Below are 27,369 nucleotides of genomic sequence, written 5' to 3' on the forward strand. Positions count from 1 at the left end.
ATGAAAAACAAAACAAAAAGCCCAGCTCCAACTCCTGACTACACAGACCCTGTCCCGTCCTCCCCTGCCCAGGGCCGCCCAGGGCCGCCCAGGCCACCCAGAGCCACCGACCCGACCCCACCCATGGCCACCACAAGCATATGGAAGTGACCCAGAAGATGGGTGTTTGCTCACTTCCTGGCACTCTCTCTCGACAGAGAAAGATTCTAAGCCCACACTGATTCCCCAGACACTGGTCCAAGGGTCCCTTCTCCTTACTCAGATGACAAAGACGGGAATAATACAAACAAAATCAGTTGTAAGATGAAAAAAATCAAACAGGATTTTATTAAAATATACACAAATAACCCTCATTTTATTTATTTTTTTAATTCTACCAGTTTTGGGATGTTAGGTGACAATCCCGTGAAAAGCAGTGGTCCTGACGGAGCCAAGGACACCACAGCACTCCTGTCCAGACGGGAGCTGAGCATTCTGGGAAGGCTTGAGTGCTGTGTCAGCCAGGGAGCGAAGCAACTGACGTCCAGGGACATACGTGCCGTCGGAGTCAGCTGCAGGGGACGTCCAGGGACGCACGTGCCGTCGGGGTCAGCTGCAGGGGACGTCCAGGGACGCACGTGCCGTCGGGGTCAGCTGCAGCTTTGTGGTGTCCCTGCTCTCATTCAATTCCTGGGCACAATGCTGACAGCATACATTAACTACCTAGCAGTTCACAGGAAGGTAATGAATGCCAAAGTCAGGAAATACTTTCAAGAATGGTAAGAGAAATACAGAACTTTCTGCTTTAAAAAATGCATTGATGTCACCACTTTATTCACACTAATTGGTATACACAAAAAATGTGTATTGTGTCAGTTTCAAAAAATTCCATGTTCCATGAGAACTATGTAAACAATGTAAAATGTTTCTACTTTATAAAAGAAGAAAAAAATCAGCATTCCCATGTAGTATAGGAAAACACCTAGATAATCTCCACGTGTGCTGAAACAAGGGAACTACTACAGAGCAGTCTTCTCATGAAGGGAGTTTACAGCCTAGAAGAAATACAGCTCATATTTCCAACACTTTGGTATACGTGGCATCAGTACAGAGCAGGGAAAGCTCTACTTTGATTCTCACACTAACTGCAACCTCAGTGAGGAAAGGAGTCCCAGCCCCCAGGCGACAAAACAGAAAAGCTCCCACTCGCTTCCCTCCCCGCAGGAGGACAGCCCTACTCTGCGGGCAGAGGCTTCCAGCCAGCGTGCAGCCCCCAGTCCCACAGGCCACCCGGGGGACAAATGAAGGCTGCTCGGCGTGTCGCTCAAACTCCCTATCAAGTGTACATCAACTAGATTCTCAACAAGCCCGCAGCTGAATAAAAAGAAAATACTATGTTAATAAAAAGAAAAATGCAAGTTTAATAGCCCACAAGAATTGAAGGAACAGAAGTGACTGCTGCATGCTACAAGTTTTTCTTCATTGTTATCATACTTATCTTTCACAACTAAACTGGTCTGAAGACTTTTTCATGGCGTCATTTTTCTAATCACATTTTCTTCCTGCATAGACTGTCCTGCGCACTTTGCAATGGGTCCTGCATCTGAGAATGGAGTCTGAGCACTTGCTGTGGTAGCATCCTGGCCTCCGTCGCAGCAGCATGCTGGGAGCATCCTCCGGGAACTTTCTCAGCCATGCACATTACACCGACTTTCTGCGAAGACAAAGTCTTAAACAGAATAAAGAGCCCAGTGAGCCAGACAGATTCATAGCAGCAATATACCAACGCACTCCCAATCCATTCTGAAGTTAGCACAGCACACCAAGTACTCCGGGTTCTGAACACACACTGCAAACTACCGGCACACACAGGCAGCAGCCAGGGTTCCGAAGCAGGCCTTCCTTCAACGGCCTGGGAGGGGCCTGGGCAGTGTTAGCTAGTGCGACCATCTTTGGAGTAAGGCAAATACATAAGGAAAATTTTTTTTCCATTTTTTTACAAATGTTTTTATTGGAAAAGGAGGGTTACAGAGCAAAGGATATGCAGAGAAATCATCCATCAGCTGGTTCACTCCCCAAACAGCCACAATGGTCGGAGCTGAATTTGTCCAAAGCCAAGCGCCAGAAGCTTCTTCCAGGTCTCCTTTGTGAGTGTAGGGGCCCAAGTACTTGGGTCATCCTCTGCTGCTGTCTTAGTCCATAAGCAGGGAGCTGGATCAGATATGGAGCAGCAGCAACTAAAATTGGCACCCATATGGGATACCAGCACCATAGGCAGAGACTTAACCTACTATACTATGGCACGAGCTCCAAGAAAAAAGCAAAATTTAAAGTCAATGTTCTGTTGGGTTATAACTTATGATTCAACAGGCTAAGCTGCCAACTTCTCAGCCTGCCTCCTGTGGGTACTGGCCCAGGATATTCTACCTCTCAGCCCGCTTCCTGTGTGGATACTGGCCCAGGACATCCCACTTCCAATCAGCTTCCACCTGCGGTGTCTGGAAAAGCAGCAGCTGACAGTCCGAATTCCTTGCACCCTGGTGTTCACAAGGGACACCCAGAGGGTGCTCCTGGCTCCCAACTTCAACCTGCCTCTGGCTGTTACAGCCATTCAAGGAGTGAGCCAAGGAATGGAGACATATCTCTATTATCTATCCCTGTGTGTGTCACTCTGCCTCTCAAATCTTAAAAAATTGTTTTCAATTACAAAATTACAGTAAACAAACCATTTGTGAAATGATTGAGATTTTAATTATATCTCATCAAATTCCTAGGACTATTTTGCTATTTGAAAAGCAGAGACAGTGACCTTCACTCTGCAGCCGCTGAGGGGGCCAGGCTGCAGGCAGCCACGAAGAGCACCCCCGCCCCCCGGCCTTCCACGCGGTGGCAGGGACCCTACTACCTGACCTAGTACTTAACTCTGCACCTGCTACCAGTCAGGCTGCGGGAAGAACAGAGGCAGACTCTCACTTGAAATCAGTGAAATGTAACAGAGAAATAACAAAAAGACCAAAGACCCAGAATCCAGTATCCAGCATGTGATAAAAACATTAAACCAATGACAATGGGTGCATTAAAACACTACATATTTAGGGGAAAAAAAGATAAAACCCTTCTCATACCATATTCTTTTAAATTAAAAAGTCAAGTAAAAAAAAAGCAACATGTAAAAACTAAAAGAGGGGCCAGTGTGTGGACTAGCCAGTAAAGCTGCACCTGAAACACCAGTGCCCCGCGTGGTACTGCTGTGTCCCAGCTCCCTGCTAATGGCAGCAGCTGGCCCAAAGAGCCAGGGCCCCTGCCACCCCACGGGAGACCCAGACAAAGTTCCTGGCTTCAGCCTAGCTCAGGCCTTGGCCACTGCAGCCACTTGGGAAATGAACCCCAGATGGAATCTCTGCCTCTCCCTTTGTCTCCATAACTCTGGTTTTCAAACAAGTCTAACCTTGAAAGAATAGGACAACAAAATTAATGAAAGGACTGAAAGAAAGTAAAACTAAATCATCTTTAGACTAGATCACATCTATTTTGAAAGTTTCTTTATTTGAGAGAAAGAGATACATGGAAGCAGAGAGAGCAGGCAGAGCTCTCCCACCCACGGGCAGGACTGGACCAGGTCAAGGCCAGAAACCCGTAGCAAGCCAAGTCTCTCTCAGGAGCAGCACGGGCCCATACTTGACCCATCCCACCTGCTGCCTCCCAGGGCACGTCAGCCTGAAGCGTGATGCACCTGTATGCGATGCCGGTATCTCAACAGATGTCTTCATCATGATCTTTGTTGCCTCCAGAAAAAAAGAATCACACGTGTGGGCCTGTGTCTGGAGGCATTAACAAAGCTCGGCACACTGGCTGCCTCTGGGCAGGAAACGGGAAGAGGCACAAGAAGTCGAGCCTTCTCTTCTGTTACTCTTAAAAGCTGAGCCAAGTGTACATTTAACTCCCTCAGAAACAAAAACAAAAAATACAGATACACACAGGCCAGCACCGAGGCACAGCAGCCCACAGAGGAGCACTGGTGTGGGCCTGGAAGCTCCGTGCCCTTGTGTGCCTGGGAAGGCAGTGACACACCCTCACACTTTGGCCCTTTCTACCCACAATGCAGACCTGGATGGATTTTAAACCTCTAGCTGCACCCTGAAACAGCTCAGGTGTCACAACCAACCTTTGGAGAACTGAACCACCAGATTTGGAAGATAACCCTACCTTTCAAATAAATGTCTTTAATTTTACAACAAGTATAAGCATACTCCCCTGCTCGCTCACACATGGGTTACAGGCTGACATGGGAAAACACAATCTATAAGCTACACATCAGGAAACACGGAGCACTGCAAGCCAGACAAGGCGCATGAGAAGTAACTTCAACAGTGCTCCCGATGATGCTGAAGGGTGCTCCTGCTGCAGGTGCACTCCTCAATTCCCAGACGTCCTGACTGCGGGGCTGCTGCCCCGTGATCATTTTTAAAGCTGCTTTGAGGGACACAGAACCTCTGCTTCACCAGCCTGCCCCACGCCTGCCACCAACACTCCACTCTCTGGCCAGTGTTTTCCATGCCACCCTTGGGACCTCCGTTCCCAGGCTTCTCCAACCGTACACCTGCACAGCTCCAATGGCACCTTCGCTCTCCTTCGATCCCCACAGCGCTCACCTTTCTCTCCCTGTCCCACTTCCCTGATAAATGCAGACACGTGCTTCCTCTGGACATAAACATAGCAGGACACGAATGAAAATGGTCACACAGCTGAGCTATGGTATTCCAACTAATGACCTGGACACTACACAGGGATTCGAATCACTCGTGCCTGCTGACCTCACAGAGCCAAGCTTGCAGCCTTGGACACCACTGACCCAGCAGGCACACAGGGGTCAGCACGCAACAAGGACAGAGTCGATAGTTACCGACCAGCTGAAGCACTCTCTTATAGTTCAAGGCCTGAAATGCGGTAGCTTTCGATTTTAAACACCAGCTTATCAACATAAAGGCTCTTCAAACAGTTCATTAAGATGGGATTAAAATGTGTCACATAATGGATTATGTAATTAATTAAGTGAAAAAAAGGGAAAAAAAGATGGGATAAAAGGAGGTGTTTTTGTGCAAAAAATTTAAAATCTACGTAGTTTTTTTTTTACAATACCCATTTTTCATGAGTGTCTGAAGTATTCCCCATATCCTAGTATCAGAAAAGGTGAGAACTGACAAAACAATGGATTCTGATGGCCTGAGAAGGACCTACACATTCCTGGCCAGGAACTGGGGTGGGCTGGGATGGAGCCACATAACAGAGTGAATACAGCGGTCACCGAGGACACTGCGCAAGCCGTCTGGCTGACGGCAAACAGCAAGCTATGGAACACTGTGCTGAACGAGGTCCTTGCGTTCAGAGTACAAGCCATTTCTGCTCGGACCTGCGCGGGCAAACGTGTCTCGGGAAAGCCTGCTGAGAGGCTGAGGGATCACCACCATTTACCATCAGGAAAGCAAAAGGTGTCAGAAGCCCTCTGCTGTCAGCGCCGTAGGGCCCCCTCCACGATGCCTCTCCTCCCACACACCCACAATGACTCAGCAACACTTGTCGGAGGACAGAGAGGGAGGCACGGAACACCGGACGTTGGCCCAGGCAGCAAGCACACACAGGGGAATCCTGGAACACACTTCCTACTTTCCTAACAGAGAGACCTGACTGCTGCTGCTCCACACCCCAGCCCGTGTTGAAGCCGTGACAGCAGGGACCGTCCAGGAGCTGCAGGGGAGCTGTGCTGTCTGGAGGTGACACTCAACGGAACAGCCCTTTCTGCTTTTAAAGAAGAAACATACACTTCCCTTCCTTTAAGGCAAAGAAATCCTCAACTGTACTCCTGGCAATCTTTTTTTTTTTTTTCCAAAGAAACTAAAACTGTAATTCTATGCACATTTAGCAAGATCAGTCCAACTTAGAAACCTAAGTTGCCATCCAATTCTATTCTTTCAGGTCTCTATTCTGAAATTTTAAAATACAAAAAACAAAACTCTCTAAGGAATTAGAAAGCAGCAAAGACAAAAACAATTAAAAACACTCCATAGGAGAGACTCCAGGAGAGGGCCGGCAATGTGTGGCTCGGGCTTAAGCGTCCCCAGGAGCACTGGCTCCCGTCCTGACTGTTGTGCTTGCACTCTAGCTCCCTGCTAATGGGCAGAAGCGCAGCAGGACACGGCCGAGCGCTGCGATCCCTGCAGCCACATGCGAGATGCAGATGGAGTTCCGGTCTCCTGGCTGCAGCCTGGGCCAGCCCAGACTACAGCTGCAGCCATCTAGGAAGTGAACCAGCAGATGAAAATCTCTCTCCTCCTCCGTATCTCTGCCTTTCAAATAAAAGAAATGAAGTTTTAACAAAATAAATTCAGAAAGTACACATACAAAACTAAACATACAACGAGCTCCCAGGTAGAACGGGAGGCGGCTCAGTGCTGGGGCTGCTCGGGACTGACGCTCATCGTCCGGTAAATCTCCTTAAGGAACAACAAGGCAGTATCTTCAGATTCCCTGTGAACAAGAGAAGAAATGTACTTATTCAATAGACAATCAACAGAATCAGCTGCTTCGTGCAGGTGGGTGATGGGGGCAAGCAACCACTGTGTCCTCCTAAGAAGGGTGGGCAGCAGCAGCCCAGGGGAGCTCAGAGCTGTCCTCAAAACTGAATCAAGTCCGTCAGTTCTGCTTCAAGTCCAAGCCAGAGCTGGAGTGCAGCGAGTTAAGCTGCCTGTCCTAGTCCGGGCTGTCCTGCTTCTGACCCAGACCCTGCTCATGGTCTGGAAAAGCAGGGGAGGAGGACAACTGTACACATAGGAGACCTGGAAGAGGCTCCTGGCTCCTGCTCAGTCTTAGCCATTTGCAGGAGTGAATCAGCAGATGAAGGCTGACCTTTGGTGTGCACGCTCTCTCTCTCTGCTCCTTCCCTCTGTAACTCTGCCTTTCAAGTAAAGAAAATAAACCTTAAAAATAAAAACAATGGCTTTTTAAAGTCCCAGTCACTCCCATGGTGAGATGTATCCTACAAGTGTCCAACTACCAAGGTGTTTGGTCAAAGCAGGTGACATACTGCCATCTTGTGGATAACTACAGGAGCTCAAATTAGCAAATCTGTAATCAATGAGCATCTCGTACACCAGCAGTAGATGCAAGCAGGAAAAGGCCAATCAAATGTCAGAGGAGTGAGGAAAACTTACCAGTAGCATAAGTGGCTCTGGAGGGCAAAAAGATATTCATTAAAACTCTCTATTGGCTTTTCTTGAAGAACGTAATCAATCCGGCGGCCTCCGTTCAACATTCCAACTTTTCCTAAGTAGTCTTCATCTTTGGAAAAATCTGGACTTTCAACAATCTTTTCTGCTAGAATTTAAACCATTTCAATATCAAAGTCAATCACTCAACCATTATCCTTTGACTTTAGCTGACTTTCTGTGCTCAATGAGAATATTGCTTGACACACGTAGTAACCTGGGGTGCTACCAGGCTCACTCCCCAGTCCTCCAAAGAGCCAGGGGAAGAGGGGCTGGTTACCCCGGGAGAGAAGACAGAGCCAACTGCTGACACAAGTTGTGAAGGGGTGGGAGAGCATTGTAGGAAGAAAGGAAATAGAATTAGAATCTGAAAAGTCAAAAACATCACGGCACAATGACCAGACACATCCATGATGACACACTCAAGCAACAACAGGAAGGCGGCTGCTCAGAGGGACACACATGGCCCAATTCTGGCCTTAATCCTCTCAACACACCCAAAGAGGCACAGTACATAGTTCAGCGATGGGCAGACAGCAAGCCTACTAACAAGGCTGCCATGGACGCTGAAGGCATGCATCGGATGGGACGGTCTGCCAAAACAGACCTAAAGGAGCAATGCCCACCAGCTAACAAATCTTACAATGTCTAAGTGTTATGCTCACAAGGAACATTATACTGGAGAACTCTCCAGATGGCCAATTTACCTTCAACCACTTGCTTTTCTTCTTCCTCTTTGATTTGATTGGCTACCTTCTCCAGTTCTTCTTGCAGCTGAGTTGAAGAGGTATGAGCACGGGCAAACTCATTTAGTGTCTGCCAAGCACTTTTCAAAGAGCTAATAAAACCCTGCTTCAGATCAGACCCCATGCGAGAGAGACTTTCTTTCAACTCTAAAGAGATTAAGATGACACATACCAAGTTAGACACTGGGCAGAGTTTCCATCACAAGTCAAAAGCTAACATTTCTCAGGTTAAGACCTCCTCTGTAACTTTTGAGAGTGGCATGAAAACCAGTATTTACGGGTGTCCCATGTGAAGCCATAGTACATCACTATTCATCATCGTCCTACTTGCAATGTGACAACACTCTGACCTCTCCCGTCTAACTAACCCAGGACAGCAGACCAGCCCTCACCACTCCTCCCACTGCCCCCACCCTCCCTGCTCTGGCAACCACTGCTCTACCCTGACCTCCAGCGACACAGCACTTATAGATGTCCCACGCATGAGATGGCATAGCTGCCGACTGCTTCCTCTCATGCGGTGTCCCCCGCCAAGAACGTTCAAGAACATCACAGCAAATCTGACTTTACTATTTAATCATCTTTGGGGTATTTTTATTCAAAAGGCAGAATATAGATGGAAACAGATATTCTACCATCTGGTCCCCACAACAGCTGGGGCTGGGCCAGGCCAAATTCAGGTTCTGTTCAGGTCTCCCACATGATGTCAGCACCTCGAATGCTTACCCAGCACCTGCTGTCCCCCAGGTGCACACGAGCAGGACCTGGAGCAGAAACAGGGCAGCTGAGACTCAAACCAGGCTCCTTTTCAGGATGCAGGGCCCAGGCAGCAACTGAACCAAGCACCCCACAATGCTTACCTATCCCTGTCATTTTTTTTAAATGACTAAACTTCATCTAGTCAAAATGTCTAAATTCCTTCTTTCCAAAAACACAAAAGTTCAAATACCATAAGAATATAAACAGATTCATATGCTCTTTTAACTGTTAAGTGTAAAAATTGGCCCACAATTGGCCTTCATCACTTTTCTAAACTGCAATAAGGAAAAGTTTTTTAAAATTTTAAAATTCTGATACAATCACAATCTAAACTTCTAATTTAAAAATAAGGAAATGGGCCTGAAGCCGTAGTCTAGCGTCTAAAGTCCTCGCCTTGAGCGCCCCAGGATCCCATATGGGCACCGGTTCTAATCCAGGCAGCTCCACTTCCCATCCAGCTCCCTGCTTGTGGCCTGGGAAAGCAATCAAGGATGGCCCAAAGCTTTGGGACCCTGCACCCATGTGGAATACCCGGAAGAAGTTCCTGGATCCTGGCTTCAGACCGGCATAGCATCAGCCGTTGTCCTCACTTGGGGAGTGAATCATTGGACGGAAGATCTTTCTCTCTGTCTCTCCTCTCTGTATATCTGACTTTCCAATAAATAAATAAATCTTTAAAAAAAGAAAAAAGGAAATCCTACCCCATCACTTTTTTTAATCCTTAATAATCACATTTGATTCAAGCTCTTCCGAGTCATCAAACTTCTCAGCTTAACTTTTAATCAAATAAATATTCTTAAAAACATGATGTTGGCAAAACATACTTTTAAACAAGAGGGCATAACTACTTTTTCTTATCTACCCTCCATCTCCTCCACTCAATCTTTTAAGCCAAGGAATGACATATAAGGAAAATAAGCTAAAGAAAATCTAGTGTCTGGTATTATGGTTCTATAGGCTAAGCCATCCCGCATGAGGCCAGTATCCTGTGTCACTGGTTCAAGTCCCAGCTGCACCACTTCTGTCCCTGCTAATGCACCTGGGACAGCAGCAGGAGACGGCCAAGCACGTGGACCCGTGCCAGCCAACATGGAGATCCAGATGCAGCTCCAAGCTTCAGCCTGGCCCAGCACTGACTGTGGCTCCATCTGGGAGTGAATCAACAGGCTGAAGACCTCACCCTGTCTCTCCTTCTAATTCTTCCTTTTAAATAAACAGGCAAATATTTAAAAAACAAAATCTAGAGCCAACTTGCAATTATCAATACATTATGTCTAAGAGAAGTTTGGTTAGCAAGGAATTTTGAGCTCATTTGACTTAGACAATATTACATCCAATTCTTGATGGCTTGACCATTAGTTTAATGCTATTTGGCTTCCCAATTCCAAAAATTATAACCAAAACTCTACCAAAATCTAGTTATGCATCTTACTAGCAACTTCCCCATTCCCAAATATCTTAACAATTAGAATGTCATCAAAGAAAGGGAATTTAACTATTCTATAGCCATTCCAAACTCCTTGTTTAAAAAGTTCTGATGGGGCCAGCTCTGTGGCACAGCCGGTGAAAGTGCTGCTTGCAATGCTGACAGCCCACTGGGGCATGCCAGCTGGAGTCCTAGCTGCTCTGCTTCCAAAGCAGCAGTGGAGCATGGCCCAAGGACCTGGACAGAGTGCCTGGCTCCAGACTGTGTGGCCCAGCACTGGCTACTGCTGTCACTTGGGAGGGAAACAAACAGATGGAAGATTTCTCTCTCACTTTAATTTCCAAATAAACATATCTTGAGGAAAACAAAAGTTCGGAACATAGGCACTTAAGTAACATTAATTCTATCACAAAGGAGCTGGTGTTAAAATTTTCATAATCCATTATATATCCCAAAACAAAAGAAAAAAACAAGTTTTCACAATATTTTCTTTTTACCTAAATGAAGTCTTTTTCTGCCTTTGTGATGTGGAATGAGAACTGCTTTTAGGTCCAAATCTGGAACAATCATAGGTTCTAGCCTATATGCCACTGGATCAAGCTATAATAGAAGAATTTGAAATTTATGAAGGACTGTTTCATTTGTAGCTCTACGCCTTACTGGCACACTAGAAACTTTGATTTTTTTTTCATATCAAATATTGGCAATTTCATATAATACTTTCAAGTTTGTGGCTAAGAATACAGGAAAAATAATAGAATTTTCTTCTTCAACAAAGGCTTTTTTGATAGTAAACTTTATTAGCAAGTATTGGACTGTATCACTTAGGACACAAAGCCAAGCCTTACAAAATCGAGATCAATATTAATTTCAAAGAAGAATCTGAGAACGTATTAGGAGTAAAAAGACAAGTTCTTCGCCTTCTTGAGAAGAGAAAGTAAATTAGATTCAACTCACTCACCGGATGATAAATATTGAAGAACCCTTTACAAGTGGGGAGCCGGTAGTTCTCATCTATCCTGGCAACTCCTCGGATGGTGAGACACATGCCAATCGGAGAGCCCAAAGCAAAGAACAGCTCAGGCTCAAAGTCCAGTGAGCCATACACAACAGAAACCTGCAAGGCACCAAGAATCAGAAACAGCCATCCAAAGTCACATAACACAAAGTTCTTCTGAATCCGTCATGGTTCTCAGAACAGCACCTCCCACATGCAGCCCAAAGCTTGCTCCTTTGAATCTTTAAGCGACTGCAGCCTCGAACTACTTCTACTATCAAGCACAACAAGCACTGTATTCATAAAATGCTGAGTGCGAGGTTCGCCATATTCTTTTTTTTTTTAAGATTTATTTATGAAAGGCAGAGTTACAGGGACTGACGTTGTGGTGTAACACATTAAACCTCGACCTGCAATGCCGGCATCACATATGGGCAGCAGTTCAAGTCTTGGCTGTCCTACATCTGACCCAGTGACCTGCTAATGGGACTGGGAACGCAGTGGTATGGTCCACGTCTTTGCGGTCATCCATGTGGGAGACCCAGTTGGAGCTGCAGGCTCCTGGTTTCAAGCTGGCCTGGCCCTGGTCATTGCAGCCCTCTGGGGAGGGAAGCAGCGCATGAAGCTCTTCCTCTCTTGTCTCTCCTTCTCTCTGTAAACCGGTCTTTGAAATAATAAACAAATCTTTTTAAAAAATAAAAATTGGGCCCAGGGCAATGACCCAGTAGCTAAATCCTTGCCTTGCACATGCCAGGATCCCACATGGGCGCCAGTTCCTGTCCTGGTTGTTCCACTTCCCTTCCAGCTCCCTGCTTATGGTCTGGGAGAGCAGTAGAGAGAATGGCCCACAGCCTGGGCACCTGCACAGGAGACCCGGAGAAGGCTCCTGGCTTCGGATCGGCTCAGCTCCAGCCACTGAGGCCACTTGGGGAGTGAACCAGCAGACGGAAGATCCATCTGTCTCGCCTTTTCTCTGTAAATCGGCCTTTCAAATAACAAATAAAGCCTTAAAAAATAAATAAAACAGTAAATGTAGTATTGTTGTGGCTTCCCCCTTTACCTCTCCCATTCTCCCAAAAACAAACAGAAAATTTGGAAACAACAATTTCACCCACTTTTCCCTAACCTCCATCCTCCTCACCCTGATATACCATGTAATCATCCAAAAAAAAACAAAAAAAAAAAACAGAACCTGTGCTGTTGAAATAAATAAGTGAATGAATGCAGCACTATCAACTCCCACAGGCTCCTCCCCAGGGAAAGCATGCGAGGACGTGGGCACAGCAGCCGGATGCAGGCAGCACGTTCCTCTGCCGACAACGGAAGTGCATCCCAAGCCTCACTTGTAACTGCAGCATTTCCACCGGGAGGAGACTGAGCCTCGCTCCAAACACTCACGGGGGTGGAAAAAAGTTCAAAAGTTAGAAGACATTCTGTACATGATCGATCCCTCACTGTGAACACTGAGAAAAAAGCATAAACCTTTACTAAAGAAAATCAGCTTTTTTTCCACACACCTCCAAATAAATCCTAAATATCTAAAGAATTCAAAGCCAACCCAAATAAACCAGGAGGCACAAGCCCAACACAGAGCAGGCAGCCCTGGCCGACATGGAAACTCACCTGGCCGGTGCCCACCTCAAAGGCCTCATACCCAACACGCACGGAAGAGACATGAGCGCCCAGTGCCAGCTTCCTCCGGGCCTCGGGACCCTCTGAGCGGAGGGGCGCGCCAGCTTGAGCCCTCTGAGCACTCTCCTCTTGGCCTTTGGGCGAGGCAGCCAGCTGCGCCTTCTTCTCTAGCGCTGCCTTCTTCTGCTCCTGCAACCATCAAAACATAGTCAGTTCTCACGCCCTCAACATAAAGGAACGATGAGCAATTCTTAGACATAAGAACAGGACCGTGGTTACTAGAAAATAATGACTATAAAATCCTTTTCAGATATGCACATTTAGGGAAGCACTACCACAGCGTTCATCATTTAAACTTCTTTTAAGATTAAGAAACTAAGAATCCAGCAAAAGCTATAATTCAATCTAAATATGGCTGTCATTACATGAATCTCAAAATATTAAGTCACAGAAAGCAGATATGAGAGCACGAAGTGCAGGCCATCCCTCCGTGGCTCTCCAGAACCAGCTACACGTCCTGTGGTGACACAGCAGCATGGCGGGCAACTGGTGGCATCACCCAGCAAGAGCAGCAGGTGCAGCAGGTGCAGAAGAAGCTGCAGGAGCACTGGGAGCAGCAGGAGCAGCAGGAGCTGCAGGAGCTGCAGGAGCAGCAGAAGCAGCAGGAGCAGCAGGAGCAGCAGGTGCAGAAGAAGCTGCAGGAGCTGCAGGAGCAGCAGGAGCAGCGGGAGCAGCAGCTGCTGCTTCGTGTCTTGCTTCAGGTGGTGACGAGCACAGGCACACCAATGCCCAACTTAGCGCAAAGAGCTACACATTCCCGTAAATTAGCTCCAGAGGTGGGAGGACGCCAAAGGGGTCACCTCCCTAAGTGACAGGCGTCACTCACACCCTGAAGACAGCCGCCCCAAAGTCAGGGGCACAGAGACACCCTGTCCCTGCCTGGTGGGTGCCACCTCTCCCACAGGCATAGCCTCCCCAGACTCAGACGGACCATGGGACTATCTGGGCGAACAGCTACAACAGTGACTCCACAAAACAGCCAAACTGATCTTGGCTATTAATTCCAAATACTAGAAAATCAGGGAAGACTAAGTTACTAGCTCAAAAGAAAATTCCTGGCCAGCCAGCTTCTCTGGAGTGGAGCACAGTGACTTCACTCCTTCACAGGCAGGGACAGAACAAGGTTCAATCTGAAAGCCAGCAGGCCAAATGTTGCAGCAGCCCAAAGCCTTGGGTCCCTGCACCCACGTGGGAGACGCGGAAGAGCTCCTGGCTCCTGGCTTCAGATCAGCTCAGCACCATCCATTGCAGTCACTTGGGGAGTGAATCATCAGATGGAAGATCTTTCTCTCTGCCTCTCCTCCTCTCTGTATATCTGACTTTGCAACAAAAATAAATAATTCTCAAAAAAAAAAAAACCCAAGAACAGCACAATGCTGAACCTAAAAGAGATATTCAACAGAAGGTTGAATGACTCAATTCCTTAAGCCAACCATAAAAACAAAAATCAATCCTGTGACTTCACAGTCACATCTTAACATTAAAAATGACATGCAGAGTAGCACAAACAACAGAATAAGAGACGTGTGAGAGATGGAGGAACCATCCAGGACTGTGCAAACACCACTGGAAATAAGTCACTCTACGTGTCAATCTAACTTTTCTAATTAATCAGAAAAACCTCTGCAAAATGATTTTGATCAATGAAAGTACATAAAGCGTATTTTCCCAGTTTCTAATTTCCTTTTAAACACTTTTCCAGTTGCTCTTTTGGCTAAGAATTCAAGCTGGGCTGGAGTGGTAACACAGTAAGTTAATTCTCCACCTGTGGCACTGGCATCCCATACAGGGGTGTGTCAGTTCAAGTCCCGGCTGTTCCACTTCCAGTCCAGCTCCCTACTAATGTGTCTGAGAAAGCACCAGAAGATGGCCCAGGCCTTGGGCCCCTGTACTCACATGGAGGGCCGGAGAAAACTCCTGGTTCCCAGCTTCAGCCTGGCCTAGCTCTGGCCATTTGGGGAGCAAACCAGTGAATGGAGATCTGTCTTTGTCTCTCTCTCTCTCTCTCCTCTAACTCTTTCTGTAAAATAAATATATCTTTAAATGTATATATACATATATAAAACCTGTGCGACTCCCACTGAGTGGGACTTTTCACCTCCACAGCTGCAAGAACTAGAGAGCAGGTGAGCAGTGCCTCCCCTGCGGTACCTCAGGCTCACTGCAGCCTGCGAGGAAGGCAGGGGAACCAAGGCTCAACCACGGTAAGTAAACTATGCAAGAAAATGCAGCTAAAAGACAGCTGAGATGAAAAACAAGGTACTCACTTGATTGCCCAAAACTTCACTAGTTTTTGCATCAGAAAACTTTCAAATAAAGTTTATAACTAACTGGAAGTCCTCTAGTCCCAAAAACACTCAGTCCCAGGGAGGCAGGGATGCCGCCCACCTAACCTGGATGTTGGTGCAGTGTGCCTCTCCCATCTACCCCCAGGAGCCAGGAAGGGAGCACACCGGGCAACCTAACCACGGCAGTTCGAGAAATCCCTAAAACGTAAATGACCTGGCCACACAGTGAGCTCAGGGTTTTCTGGAGGGTAAAATGAACCTTACCATTTTAGCTGCTTTATGTTTTACAAAGTTGGCGATCTTCTTCCTGGGCCCGAGTGGTATCCCCATCTCCTTCAGGTCATCCACTGTACACATAAGCTTTGAAAGGAAACAAGCAGATCCATCAGTTGAGGGACAAACGGAAAGCAGAATGTCAAAATTAAAAACGTATCATTCTGGGCCTGAAGCTGTGGCCTAGCGACTAAAGTCCTAGCCTTGAACGCGCCCAGGATCCCATATGTGCACCGGTTCTAACCCTGGCAGCTCCACTTCCCGTCTAGCTCCCTGCTTGTGGAATGGGAAAGCATTCAAGGACCGCCCAAAGCCTTGGGACCCTGCACCCGTGTGGGAGACCTGGAAAGAGGTTCCTGGTACCCAGCTTCGGATTGACACAGCACCAGCTGCTGCGGTCACTTGGGGACTGAATCATCAGATGGAGGAACTTCCTCTCTCTCTCTCCTCTCTATGTATCTGAGTTTGTAATTAAAAAAAAAAATCTAAATAAATAAATAAAATAAACCTTAAAGATAAATAAATAAATAAAATATACTGTCAGACTGCCCCGACAGCACTTGTCCCAAATTGACATTCTCCTACTTATCCTACTTAGCCACAGTATCAAAACCTGCATTTCCTTCAAATTATATAGTTAAAAAAACTCAGTAAACATTTACTTTGTATTTCTCTTCCAAGATTTCTTACCGTAAGAACCCATTTGTTAATTGCCTTTTCTACAAATCTCTTTTTTTTTTTTTTTTTTTGTATACTTTGCCTGTTTACCTATTCCTTTCTGCACCTCCCAGCTCGGAACGCCAAGGAAGTCAGGCCTCAGCCTGCAACAAAGCTGCCACGGCGCCGCCCTCGCCTGCACCGGCCTTCAGCTGTTGTTTCAAATGTCTGCTACCTCTACTTTTTCTTTAAGATCTTCTGGGTTTTTTTTTACCACATTTAGAATAGCCTTCACAATCTGTAAAAACAAAAAAGCTCTGGAATTTTTGATTTTTAAGCATTTAATTTTGCCTTTGCTGGAACTGTTTTGTTGTAACAGTGTTTAAATCATTTTTAATTTTCAAATTCATACACAAGAAAAGTGGCGCGACAGCACAGTGGTTAACGTCCTCGCCTTGTACGCACTGGGATCCCATATGGGCGCTAGATCTAATCCTGGCAGCTCCACTTCCCATCCAGCTCCCTGCTTGTGGCCTGTATATCTGACTTTGCAATAAAAATAAATAAATCTTACAACAACAACAAATTAAACAATCATCAATACCAGAGACTCCATGTCAATCTTCTCCTTTTCAAAAGTGCCGACGTATTCAGAGAGGCTAAGTGCTTCCAGGGTCTCCTGCAAAGTCTGGACGGCTTCATTGTCAACGTCAAGATCACATGACTCATCCAAGGTTGGTTTTGGTTCTTCAGTCATCTTGAAAAAAAAAGAAAGAAAAAGAAAAAACAGGGAAACATCACAAATCTCAACAAAACTTCCATGAAACACCTCAGAAAGCCTAAACAATTCTGTTCTATAGAAAAAGTGCAAAGACAGAACATTCAGAAACATTTTTAACACAGCATTAATGTTCTCATTTTCCATAATAACTTCTATCTTCAAACACTATAAGCCTGCACACTTACATTCACAACTTGCAAGGAAGGAGAGTGGGAAGCTCAACGTATCTGCAAGAGCCCCAGCAGCGCAAGCCAAGCAGCTAAATTTGGGGAAACTGGCCCGTGTGAGCGCTGCCTGTGAACGCTACCTGGGCCGTGTGCACACGTACCTGCTTTTCCTGAAAAGGTGGCTGCTTCACAACTCCATTAGCAACAGCCAGAGGCCCAGGAGACTTTGATGGCTGCAAATCCTTCTGATTGGACAGGATGTCAAACAATATTAAAGAACCTAGGAAAAAAATGGTTCTTGCTTTATCATGTAGCAGGTGGTTTTATAAAGCAAAGACTCACTACAGATCATGCTGAATACATGTATTACCTAAGCTGTGACCAGCAACAGAGACCCCTCCTTTGAAGTCTGGATTCCGACTCATAAAGAGAGCATGGAGTCGGTTTATCTCCATTCCCACCTTCTCCACAATGAGCTGACAGTAGGCGGGACTGTTATAAAACAGAATATCCAGCAACGTTTCATTGGTAAAATGACGAAATCGACCAATACTTGGTAAAGTGATTTTTTTAACATTCCTGTTAAAAAAGAAAAAGCACATTCAGTAAAAATCACCATTATTTCCATGAATTTTTTAAGACTTGCATTTTGATTCCTCCGTTTTAAAGAAAAAGCCCACACACTAATTACGAGTTGAATCTATCTGGCAAAATTACTGTAAATAAATCTGAGTCAGCTGACAAGTGATTTGAACTTGGGCTAGTTCTTTGGCACTGTGGGTAAAGCAGCTGCTTCAGATGCCAGCATCCCACCTCGAGGCTGGTTCAGGTCCCAGAGGTTCCACTTCTGACCCAACGTCCTGCTAATGTGCCTGAAAAAGCAGCCAAGATCTATTGCGGCCATTTGGGGAGTGAACCAGTGGATGGAAGATCTCTCTCATTCTCACTTGTTCTCTCTCTCCTTAACTCTGCTTTAAAAGTGAGTAAAATCTGGGCCCGGAGCGGTAATCTAGCAACTAAAGTCCTTGCGCCTTGCATGTGCACCCACATGGGAGACTTGGACGAAGTTCCTGGATCCTGGCTTTGGATTGCTTCAGCTCCAGCCACTGCACTCACTTAGGGAGTGAATCCATCAGATGGATGATCTTCCTGTCTCTCCTCCACTCGGTATATCTGACTTTCCAACAAAAATAAATAAATCTTATAAAAAATATTTGAACTTGTAACCATGACTTTTGGAATTCTCCTCAAAGATTTTGGCAGTACTTTTTTTTTCCTGGAAGGCAGAGTTAGAGAAGGACAGATCTTTCATCCTACAGCTCACCTGCCTAATGACCACAAAAGCCCATGATGGGGCTGAGCCAACCTGACACACACAGGAGACACTGGTGCTGCAAGCAGTGGTTGACCAGCTGCACAACATCCCCTTTAACTTCATTTTTAAAGAGGAAAAACCTAGTCTTCCATTTTTCTTCCAATTAATTGGAAATCTGGATATTTGACAAAAACTATGGATGGAACTGATAAGAAATGCTACATAGAAGAAGGTATTATAAGGAATTAAAGCCTGTCATGTTAAGAGAATGAGCAAAGTCAAGTTCTTGAACATACCAGAGAGAAAACACCCATATGATGGCCTACGATCCACAGCATGCTGTTTGTATTAAATCATATGCCTGTAACATTGTAATGTTCACTAAAATTCAGCCAGGTTAATAGCCCTGTCTGCCAGCACAAGTATCACCAGTATCTGTGGTTCCCAACCGGGAGTGTGTGGGCAGGCTGGGGTGATTCCAGGAGCCAGTGTCCGGCATGAATCCCAACAACATCCCGACTGAGGATGCTAATGGTCTTCAATGCAGCAAAAGGTTGGTGCTATGCTGCTGTCCTCCAAGAACATCTTGGGAAAGGGGTCTCCACGAGGTGCAATCTAACCCCCAGGACACATCTAGCCCTTTCTGCGGCAGCCTGTTATCACGTGGTGAGGGAGAGGCGTGCTGCTGACAGATGGGGTGGCCAGGGCTGCTGCTAAGCAGGCTGCAGTGCATGCCACTGCCTGTCTAAGCCACAACAGATCAGGACAGAAGGTACAACTAGTTGACACTGTTTATAGCCTCTTTAATATTCTGCTTTTAAAGATTATTTTTTGAATTGGAAAGGCAGATTTACAAAGAGAAACAAAAACATCTTCCATCTGCTGGTTTGCTCCCCCAGATGGTCAAAACAACCAGAGCACAGCCGATCTGGAGCCAGGAGCTTCTTCGAGGTCTCCCATGTGGGTGCAGGGTGCCAAGGCTTTGGGCTGTCCTCTACTGCTTTTCCAGACCATAAGCAGGGAGTAGATGGGAAGTAGAGTGGCCAGGACATGAACTGGCACCCCTATGGGATGCTGGCACTTGCTGGCAGAGGATTAGCCAGCTAAGCCATCACCCAGGACTCACAAGAACACACACACATGAAGAAGGCAGCATGAAAACATTACTGTCAGCATGTAACCATGTGTCAGCGAAGGGAACTGCAGAAAAGAAACGCTGTAACACCACATTACAATTTAAGTTCTGAATCTACATTTGACTGAAGAAAAACAAGTCATTAAAACCCACAGACCTGTCAACCCCTGTGGCATCCCCGCCCAAGGAGCTGTGCCAGGGAACAGGAAGGAACTCCACTCGGCTCACTCTCCCTTCATCTACAGCTTTCTTGAAATGTGTCTGCAGCAGCTTGAGAGAAACCACCCTGAAATCATCCACTGCAAAGAAAACACCAAGGCAGAAAAGTCAGCTGGATGAAACTGTCCTGCGCCGACAGCTAGCGAGCATGACCTCAAACACGCCAGGAACTTTAAAAATACCCAAAGACTGATTGGTGAGAGTTAGCTGATTCAATAGATGTAACATACTTTTTGAATTCCAAATATTCACTCAATATGAATTATTATTACACAGACATCAAAATAAAACTTCAGGGGTTGGCACTGTGGTGTAGCACATTAAGCTGCCACCTGCAGAGTCAGCTTCCCATGTAAGTATAGGTTCAAGTCCCAGTTGCTCCACTTCTAATCCAGCTCCTTGCCAATGCATCTGGGAAAGCAGCAGCAGATGGCCCAAGTGCTTGGGCCCCTGCCATCCATGTGGAGATCTGGGTGGAGTTTCAGGTTCCAGCCATGACAGCCATCTGAGGAGTCAAGCAGTATACGAAGACATAGGTCTCTGCCTATCTCTCACACTCTCTATATTATTCTGCTTTTCAAATATATGAATAAGTCTTAAAAAAAAAAAAAAAAAAAGCAGGCCCAGCACAGTATCCTAGTGGCCAAAGTCCTCACTTTGCATGCATCCAAATCCCATATGGGCACTGGTTCCTATGCTGGCTGCTCCACTTCCCATCAACTCCCTGCCTGTGGCCTGGGAAAGCAGTCAAGGATGGCCCAAAGCCTTGAGACCTTGCACCCTGTGGGAGACCCAGAGAAGGCTCCTGGTTCCTGGCTTCAGAGCAGCTCATCTCCGGCCACTGAGGCTACTTGGGGAGTGAACCAGCAGATGGAAGACCTTTCTGTCTCCTCTCTGTAAATCTGACTTTCCAATAAAAATAAATAGATCTTTAAAAATAAATAAATAACAGGAATGAAGGACACCAAAAACAAAAATCAATAAAATTTAGAAGATGCTAGGTCAAGCAACAGTTGGCTCACAGCTCACGGAAGCACCTCTCACGCCCCACTCTCCCACCCGCACAGAGCTCGTGCTGCTGGAAGCACTCGGGCAGGGACCAACCGTCAGAAAGGGGCGGCTGCTTCCCAGGCCTTTATGCTTCGAGTTGTGTATGTCATCCGAGCAAAGCAAATTTAAATTAATACTTCCCACTCATCATTTAAATCTCTCGCAGCACCTCTGCCAGCAGGACACAGCCAGCAGTGATCTTAAAAATGACTACTTCACAGCTATACTTTCAGTTTCCAGATGGTTCTGTGAAATGAAGGATGACTGACACTTACCACACTCAATAATGCTTCTAAAACGCAAGTCACACACTGGCCCGACACCGTGCACCACGAACACCAAATGGTCAACCTGAGGCAGCTCCCCTAGGTGCCAAGAGAAAAAACGCACAGAGAGCTCTCTTAATCACAAAACAGTGTTCTGCATACCCCCTCTGCCATCAGAAACTCGTCAAAGAAACTCTTGACTCTTCCAAGCAAATGAGCTCCTGACCCTCTACCAAGACAAAGTGAACTAGACCAGGAGCAGGGCAAGCAGGCTCTCCCTGTTCCCAGCAGCCCTCAGCACGTGACGGCCAGTGGGTCTGTGCCTGCAGAGGCTTCCCAGTGTGGTGGCTGCTCCGCAGCACCTTAGGGTGCATAATCTGCCAAGAAAAATCTCCAAAATCCTTTCCCCAAACCCGTCCTCTGGACGTGTTAGAGTCACAATATGAACATTTTTCTTCTCCATTCAGACTTAATGAAAACTTACTTTATAGCTTTTTAAATAAGAAAATGAAACAAACACAAAGAATAAGTAATCATCAAAATAAAATCTAATCTTGAATACTGTGATCAGGAAACAAAAAGCACATGCATTAGAATGGGGTTGGCAAACTGGCCCAGAAGCCACACTGTGCCCTTCCCTGTCTTGTACTGGAACAGATGCATCCCCTGAGCCACCTAGTCTCTACAGAGGCTCTCCCACGGCAGTGGCAACAGAACCCATAAGCCTGCTCAGCCAAAATACTTCCTATCTGGCTCTGACAGAGAAGTGTGCCAGCCCAACACTAGAATAATGCCAACCAGTGAGGCATGACAACACCAGCCTACGTACTGCCAAAGGTTTAGCTCCAACCACAACACATATGCTAGGAGCTGCTCTTAGTGGTTTGTGCATCTTCAACAGAATTCTAGATTTAAAAATAAAGGTAGAAAAGTAACAATATTAAAAAGAGCGATACAGGCCCGACTGGCTCCTTTCTGCACACGGGGCAGGTGACGCTGGTAACCACTTATCTCTTAATCACTCCAAAGCCTGACACCCCAACACAGAAGACAAAACAAAACTTGCACCCTAAACAAGCCATACGTACCATCAGGAACTTCATCAAGGCTATCATCAATGCCACGCTTCACAACCCTGGGCCTCGTCTGTCCATCTTGTGTGGTCCCCCATTCATCAGGTACTGAGGACGGCTGGAACTGAACAATGACCTTTAAGACACAAACACAGACAGAGCTCATTGCCAACTATGTTCCACAGCAGACTAAACAACTCATTCATCATGTGGTATGCTACACATGGATAGATTAGAAAACAAATATTACTACAGCTCCCATAAGCCACTTTTCTAAGAGTCCTAGTTCATGCTCATTAACCATCAAAACAAGTGAATCAACACCACCATTTCCAATACTTACGTTAAAAAAGCATACCTCTTCAGTACACCTCGATTTAAAGATCTACCATGGGGTCAACATTTGGCCTAGTGCTCAAGATAGCACCCCACAGCACCATGTCCACATTCCAGGCCCTGTCCACTCCCACTGCGCTTCCCCGTGAATGTGCACCCTATGAGGCAGGAGCCACAATGGTGCAGGAACCTGGGTGCTGCACTCACTGGGAGATCTAGACTCAGTTTCAGGCTCTCAGTTTCTACTTAGCCGCAAACATCTGCAGGGTGAACAGCAAACAGGAACTCTGTCTCTTTCTCTCTCTTCTCAAATAAATATTTAAAAAGCAAATCTTGGGAAGATCACAGTGGCACAGCCAGTTAAGGCTCTGCCCACACTACCGAAATCAATATGGATACCAGTTCAAGTTCCACCTGCTCCATTTCCAATCCAGCTCCCTGCTAATATGCCTGGGAAAAGAGCAAAAAATGGCACAACTGTTTGGGTCCCTGCACTCCGTGGGAGATCTGGAATAAGCCTGGGCTCCTAGCTTTGGCCTGGTCCAGTCCTGACTGTTGTGTCCACTTGAGAGATGAAGCAATGGATGGAAAATCAATTGATATCTCTGCCTATTTCCTTCTCTACCTCCTCCTCCATCTGCCTCTGTCCTTCAAATAAATAAAAATAAGTCTTTCAAAAATATCTAGAGGTCAGTGAACCAGCGGCTGGAAGATCTTTCTGTCTCTGCAAATCAGCCTTTTCAATAAAAAAAAATAATTCTGCGCCCAGCACAGTAGCCTAGTGGCTAAAGTCCTCTCGGTGCATGTGCCAGGATCCCATATGGGAACTAGTTCAGATGTTTCCCATCCAGCTCCCTGCCTGTGGCCTGGGAAAGCAGTAGAGGACGGCCCAAAGCCTTGGGTCCCTGCACCCGCATGGGAGACCTGGAAGAAGCTCCTAGCTTCAGATCACTTTAGCTCTGGCCGTAGCGGCTGCTTGGGGAGTGAACCAGCAGATGGGAGATCTTTCTCTCTGTAGCTCCTTCTCTCTGTAAATCTGCCTTTCCAATAAAAATTTTAAAATAAACCTTTAAAATAAAAAAGGACCTATTTTTATTTGAAAGGTTAAAACAAACCATCATCAAGGACAGGCAGGCGATCCGTGGCTCTACAATCAACAGGACAGATCTCTGTCACACTGAGACGAGGCGTGGGCGATCACACACACTGGCCAGCGCAGCAGCTCAACTAGCTAAGACCCTGCCTTACAACGCCAACATCCCAGACGGACACCGATCACATCCCAGCTACACCACATCACAGCCAGCTCCCTGCTCGTGACACGGGAAAGCAGTGGAGGACGGCCCAAAGCCTTGGGACCCTGCACCCATGTGGGAGACCCGGAAGAAGCGCCAGGCCCCTGGCTTCAAATCAGCTCAGCTCCAGCCACTGTGGCCATCTGGGGAGTGAAACAGCAGGTAGAAGATCTTGTCTCTCCTTCTCTCTGTAAATCAGCCTATCCAATAAACAAATATATCTTTGAAAAAGAAAATGACAGCCATGACAAACATGTCATATCACCTGTCACATGTCTTACAAATAAAGATTTATAGAAAACACCAAAAAAAAAAAAAAAGAAAGAAAGAAAACATCACATCCATGGGTTGATGTGTCTCTACAATGGTAGAGAACAGTAGAGTTGGTAGTTGCAACAGAGACCAAACATTCATCACTTGGCCCCTTAGCTGCAAAGGTGGCCAGTCTCTGACCATCAGAAATAATCCATCAAGCCTCTTCTGTGGTGCATACCAAGCTTCCGTTAAGAAGTTAACATATACCAAGGCTTAAAGAGAAAATTTTAAATTATATAACTAATTTAAATATTTATTTTTTTTAATTTATCAATAAATAGAACAGAGCTGACATATTTCACAGATAAAATTCAAATTACTTTAAAAGCAAGTTACTAAAAATGAGTATCTAGCAATATATCACTGTAATATACTGAGCACTTTAAAACAACACCATTACCTTCGGGTTGTGCATGACAATGGTCTCCCCACCCGGAAACTCCAACCTGCGATGCCACTGATTCGTGGTTACAGCTTTTTTATATTCAGCCTACAGTAATGGAAACAACAATCCAACATTACACATCTGTATTACATTGAAAGTATGGAAGAAAATGGTTACTACGACAATGACAAAAACAAGAATATACAGCCGCGCTCATTTACTGGCCAGTGATCTTGGGTTTTTAAAATCACTTTATACTTAAGTAGTTACTCTGTCATTTCTGAATAATATTATTCCCATCATACAGAAATGTTCAGTTTCTCAGATTCAGCACAACAAAGTGCCACAAACTGGGGGGCTCACAGAAACTCACTGTCCTGGACTTCTGGAGGCCACACGTCTGGAATGCACATGTCAGCCACACATGGCCTCCCCAAGACCGGCAGGAAGCTCGTGCTGGCCTCATCGTAGCACTGATGGTTGCCAGCAATTTCCAGCACTCCTGGGCTTGCAGCATAACCCACACCTGCCTTCATCATCACCTGCCATTCTGCCTGTGTATCTCTGTCTCTTTCTCTCCTCTTCTCCTTACAAAGACACCAAATCCAAATAGATTGCACAAAGATCCAGTCCAACCTCATTATAGCTATGTCATATCTGCAGGGACCCCATTTCCAAAAGAAAAAATCAGAAGTTAATACTTCAATATGCCAATCTTGGGTGAAGGGGTGAGCAGGACACAATTTAACCCATAACATTTTTTTGAGTGCTGTCCACGCATCATTACTCAGCTGTGAGGACAAACAGCAGAAATGTGGTCCACTCCCACCCAGGGCTTTCTGAGTCCACGACCTTGACTATCCAGTGCTTTTCCTGCTCTCCCCCACATGTACATTGTGTTTTCTGTAAAGCAGCAGGCTGAGGGCCAGCTGGGGAGAGACCCAACAAGAAGGCAGGCACAACTCAGACAGGAACTAGTCTTTTACATACTTATTTTCTTATTTGGCAAGTATAAATTGTTAGTCATTATTGAATTAGTTACAGTGATCATCTGACAATCACATCAAAATACCAGTCTTTTTTTTGTTTGTTTGTAATATTTTATTTATTTATTGGAAAGTCAGATATACAGAGAGGAGGAGAGACAGGAAGATCTTCCGTCCGATGATTCACTCCCCAAGTGAGTGCAACGGCCGATGCTATGCCGATCCGAAGCCAGGAGCCAGGAACTTCTTCTGGGTATCCTGCACAGGTACAGGGTCCCAAGGCTTTGGGCCGTCCTCGACTACTTTTCCAGGCCACAAGCAGGGAGCTGGATGGGAAGTGGAGCTGCCAGGATTAGAACCGGCGCCCATATGGGATCTCGGGGTGTTCAAGGCAAGGACTTTAGCCGCTAGGCCACGCCACTGGGCCTAATACCAGTCTTTTTTCTACTGTCTTGAGCAACCATTCAATAACAGCTGTCAAGAGCTGACCAATGAGTTAAGCCACCACCTAATGCCAGCATCCCAGACGTGATCCAGCTCCCTGACAGTGCTCCTGGGAAGGCAGCAGATGGCCCACGTGCTTGGGCCTCTGCCACTCACAGGGAAGCAGAACGCAGCTCCAGATTCATGGCTCGTCCTTGAACCAGTCTCAGCCACTGTGGCCATCTGGAAGCATACAAGTGCATGCAAGACTCTCCTTCTCTGTTACTATGTATTTCAAGTAAATACATTTTGGGGGGAAAAAAAAGTATTTCTGGGGCTGGTATTATGGCATAGCAGACAAACACTAGCATTCCAAATAGGTACCAGTCCTGGTTGCTCTACTTCCAATCCAGCTCCCTGTTAATCTCCCTGGAAAACCAGTAAAAGATGGGCCAAGTCCTTGGGTCCCTGAACCCACGTGAGAGACCAAAAGAAGCTCCTGGCTCCTGGATTTAGCCTGGTCCAGTGCAGACTGCCATGGTCTTTTGGGGAACAAAAAAGTAGATGAAAGATCTCTCCTCTTCTCACTCTTTCTGTCACTCTGCCATTCCAATGAATACATAAACCTCTTTCAGAAAATTCAGATTTCTCTTATTTCTACTAGCTATTCCTCAAGAAAAATAAAATCAAGAATTAACAGTGATACCCAAACGGTCAGCTTCTACACAAATACAAAGCCTAGTCCCTTTTACAGGCACAAAATACAAACCCAAGGAGGACTGACGTTTTAGAGAGCATTCGGCACAATGACACCCACACCGGGGTCCCTGGGTCGGGGTCCTGCTCACATGTGCCTTCACGGGTGTGGCTCTCTGCCACCCTCACAGACCCTGGCCCTGGCCCACCCCCAGCCGTGGGCATCTGGGAAGTGACCAGCAGGTGAAAGTTATATTTGTCTATCTCTGTGACTCTGCCGTTCAACAAAATAAAGTTGGTAAGTCAATGATTAAAAAAAAAATTAGAGACCTCTTTTAATGTTGATGACACATTTCATTTATTCAAGTTTTAAGAACTAGCACACTAAAAAAAAAGGCAGGGGCCTCAACTGGCTGATGCTCCACCTCAAACACAGCCCCCTGTATGAATGCCAGCTCATGTCCCGGCTGCCCCACATCCCAACTCCCTGCTTGTGGCCTGGAAAATCACCAGAGGATGACCCAGAGCCTGGGGACCCTGCACCCATACGGGAGACACAGAAGAAACTCCTGGCTCCTGGCTTTGGATAAGCTCAGCTCTGGTCACTGTGGCCATTTGGGGAGTGACCCAGTAGATGGAAGATCTTTCTGTCTCTCTCTGAAAATTTGTTTCAAATATTTAACTATTAAGAACAGCACAAGAAATTAACACATTTATATAAAAGAACATTTATATATCTTGAACATCAGATTCAAGATGCTATTACATTCCATGACAGTTCTTCCTGTTCTTGTGAGTTTTCACAAACCAGAGACTAATCTTTTCCAAAGCGTGAATTCATACAGGTC

General features: G+C 46.1%; 1 protein-coding gene across 3 annotated transcripts in view; it reads right to left on the reverse strand.

Moving 5' to 3' along the window:
* Positions 1–307: 307 nt before the first annotated feature.
* LOC121164097 (SEC23 interacting protein) overlaps positions 308–27,369 on the reverse strand; it is a 38,217-nt gene continuing 11,155 nt past the window's right edge. Inside the window, exons 5-19 of one of the 3 annotated variants that reach the window (XM_040992003.1) lie at positions 24,432–24,521; positions 22,101–22,221; positions 21,022–21,111; positions 19,635–19,776; positions 17,398–17,606; positions 17,189–17,307; positions 16,684–16,836; positions 15,414–15,509; positions 12,793–12,990; positions 11,134–11,289; positions 10,670–10,772; positions 7,949–8,134; positions 7,188–7,347; positions 6,393–6,504; positions 308–1,708 (exon numbers count right to left, since the gene is read on the reverse strand). In XM_040992003.1, the coding sequence (XP_040847937.1) occupies positions 6,423–6,504; positions 7,188–7,347; positions 7,949–8,134; positions 10,670–10,772; positions 11,134–11,289; positions 12,793–12,990; positions 15,414–15,509; positions 16,684–16,836; positions 17,189–17,307; positions 17,398–17,606; positions 19,635–19,776; positions 21,022–21,111; positions 22,101–22,221; positions 24,432–24,521 (1,905 nt within the window). In that variant the 3' untranslated portion in view covers positions 308–1,708; positions 6,393–6,422. Of the gene's footprint in view, positions 1,709–6,378; positions 6,505–7,187; positions 7,351–7,948; positions 8,135–10,669; positions 10,773–11,133; positions 11,290–12,792; positions 12,991–15,413; positions 15,510–16,683; positions 16,837–17,188; positions 17,308–17,397; positions 17,607–19,634; positions 19,777–21,021; positions 21,112–22,100; positions 22,222–24,431; positions 24,522–27,369 lie in introns of all 3 variants that reach the window. The other 2 variants (XM_040992001.1, XM_040992002.1) reach the window with 2 other exon arrangements.

This window comes from Ochotona curzoniae, unplaced genomic scaffold, assembly GCF_017591425.1.
Source record: "Ochotona curzoniae isolate NIBS_2020 unplaced genomic scaffold, NIBS_Ocur_1.0 contig_66, whole genome shotgun sequence".
Lineage (NCBI taxonomy): Eukaryota > Metazoa > Chordata > Mammalia > Lagomorpha > Ochotonidae > Ochotona > Ochotona curzoniae.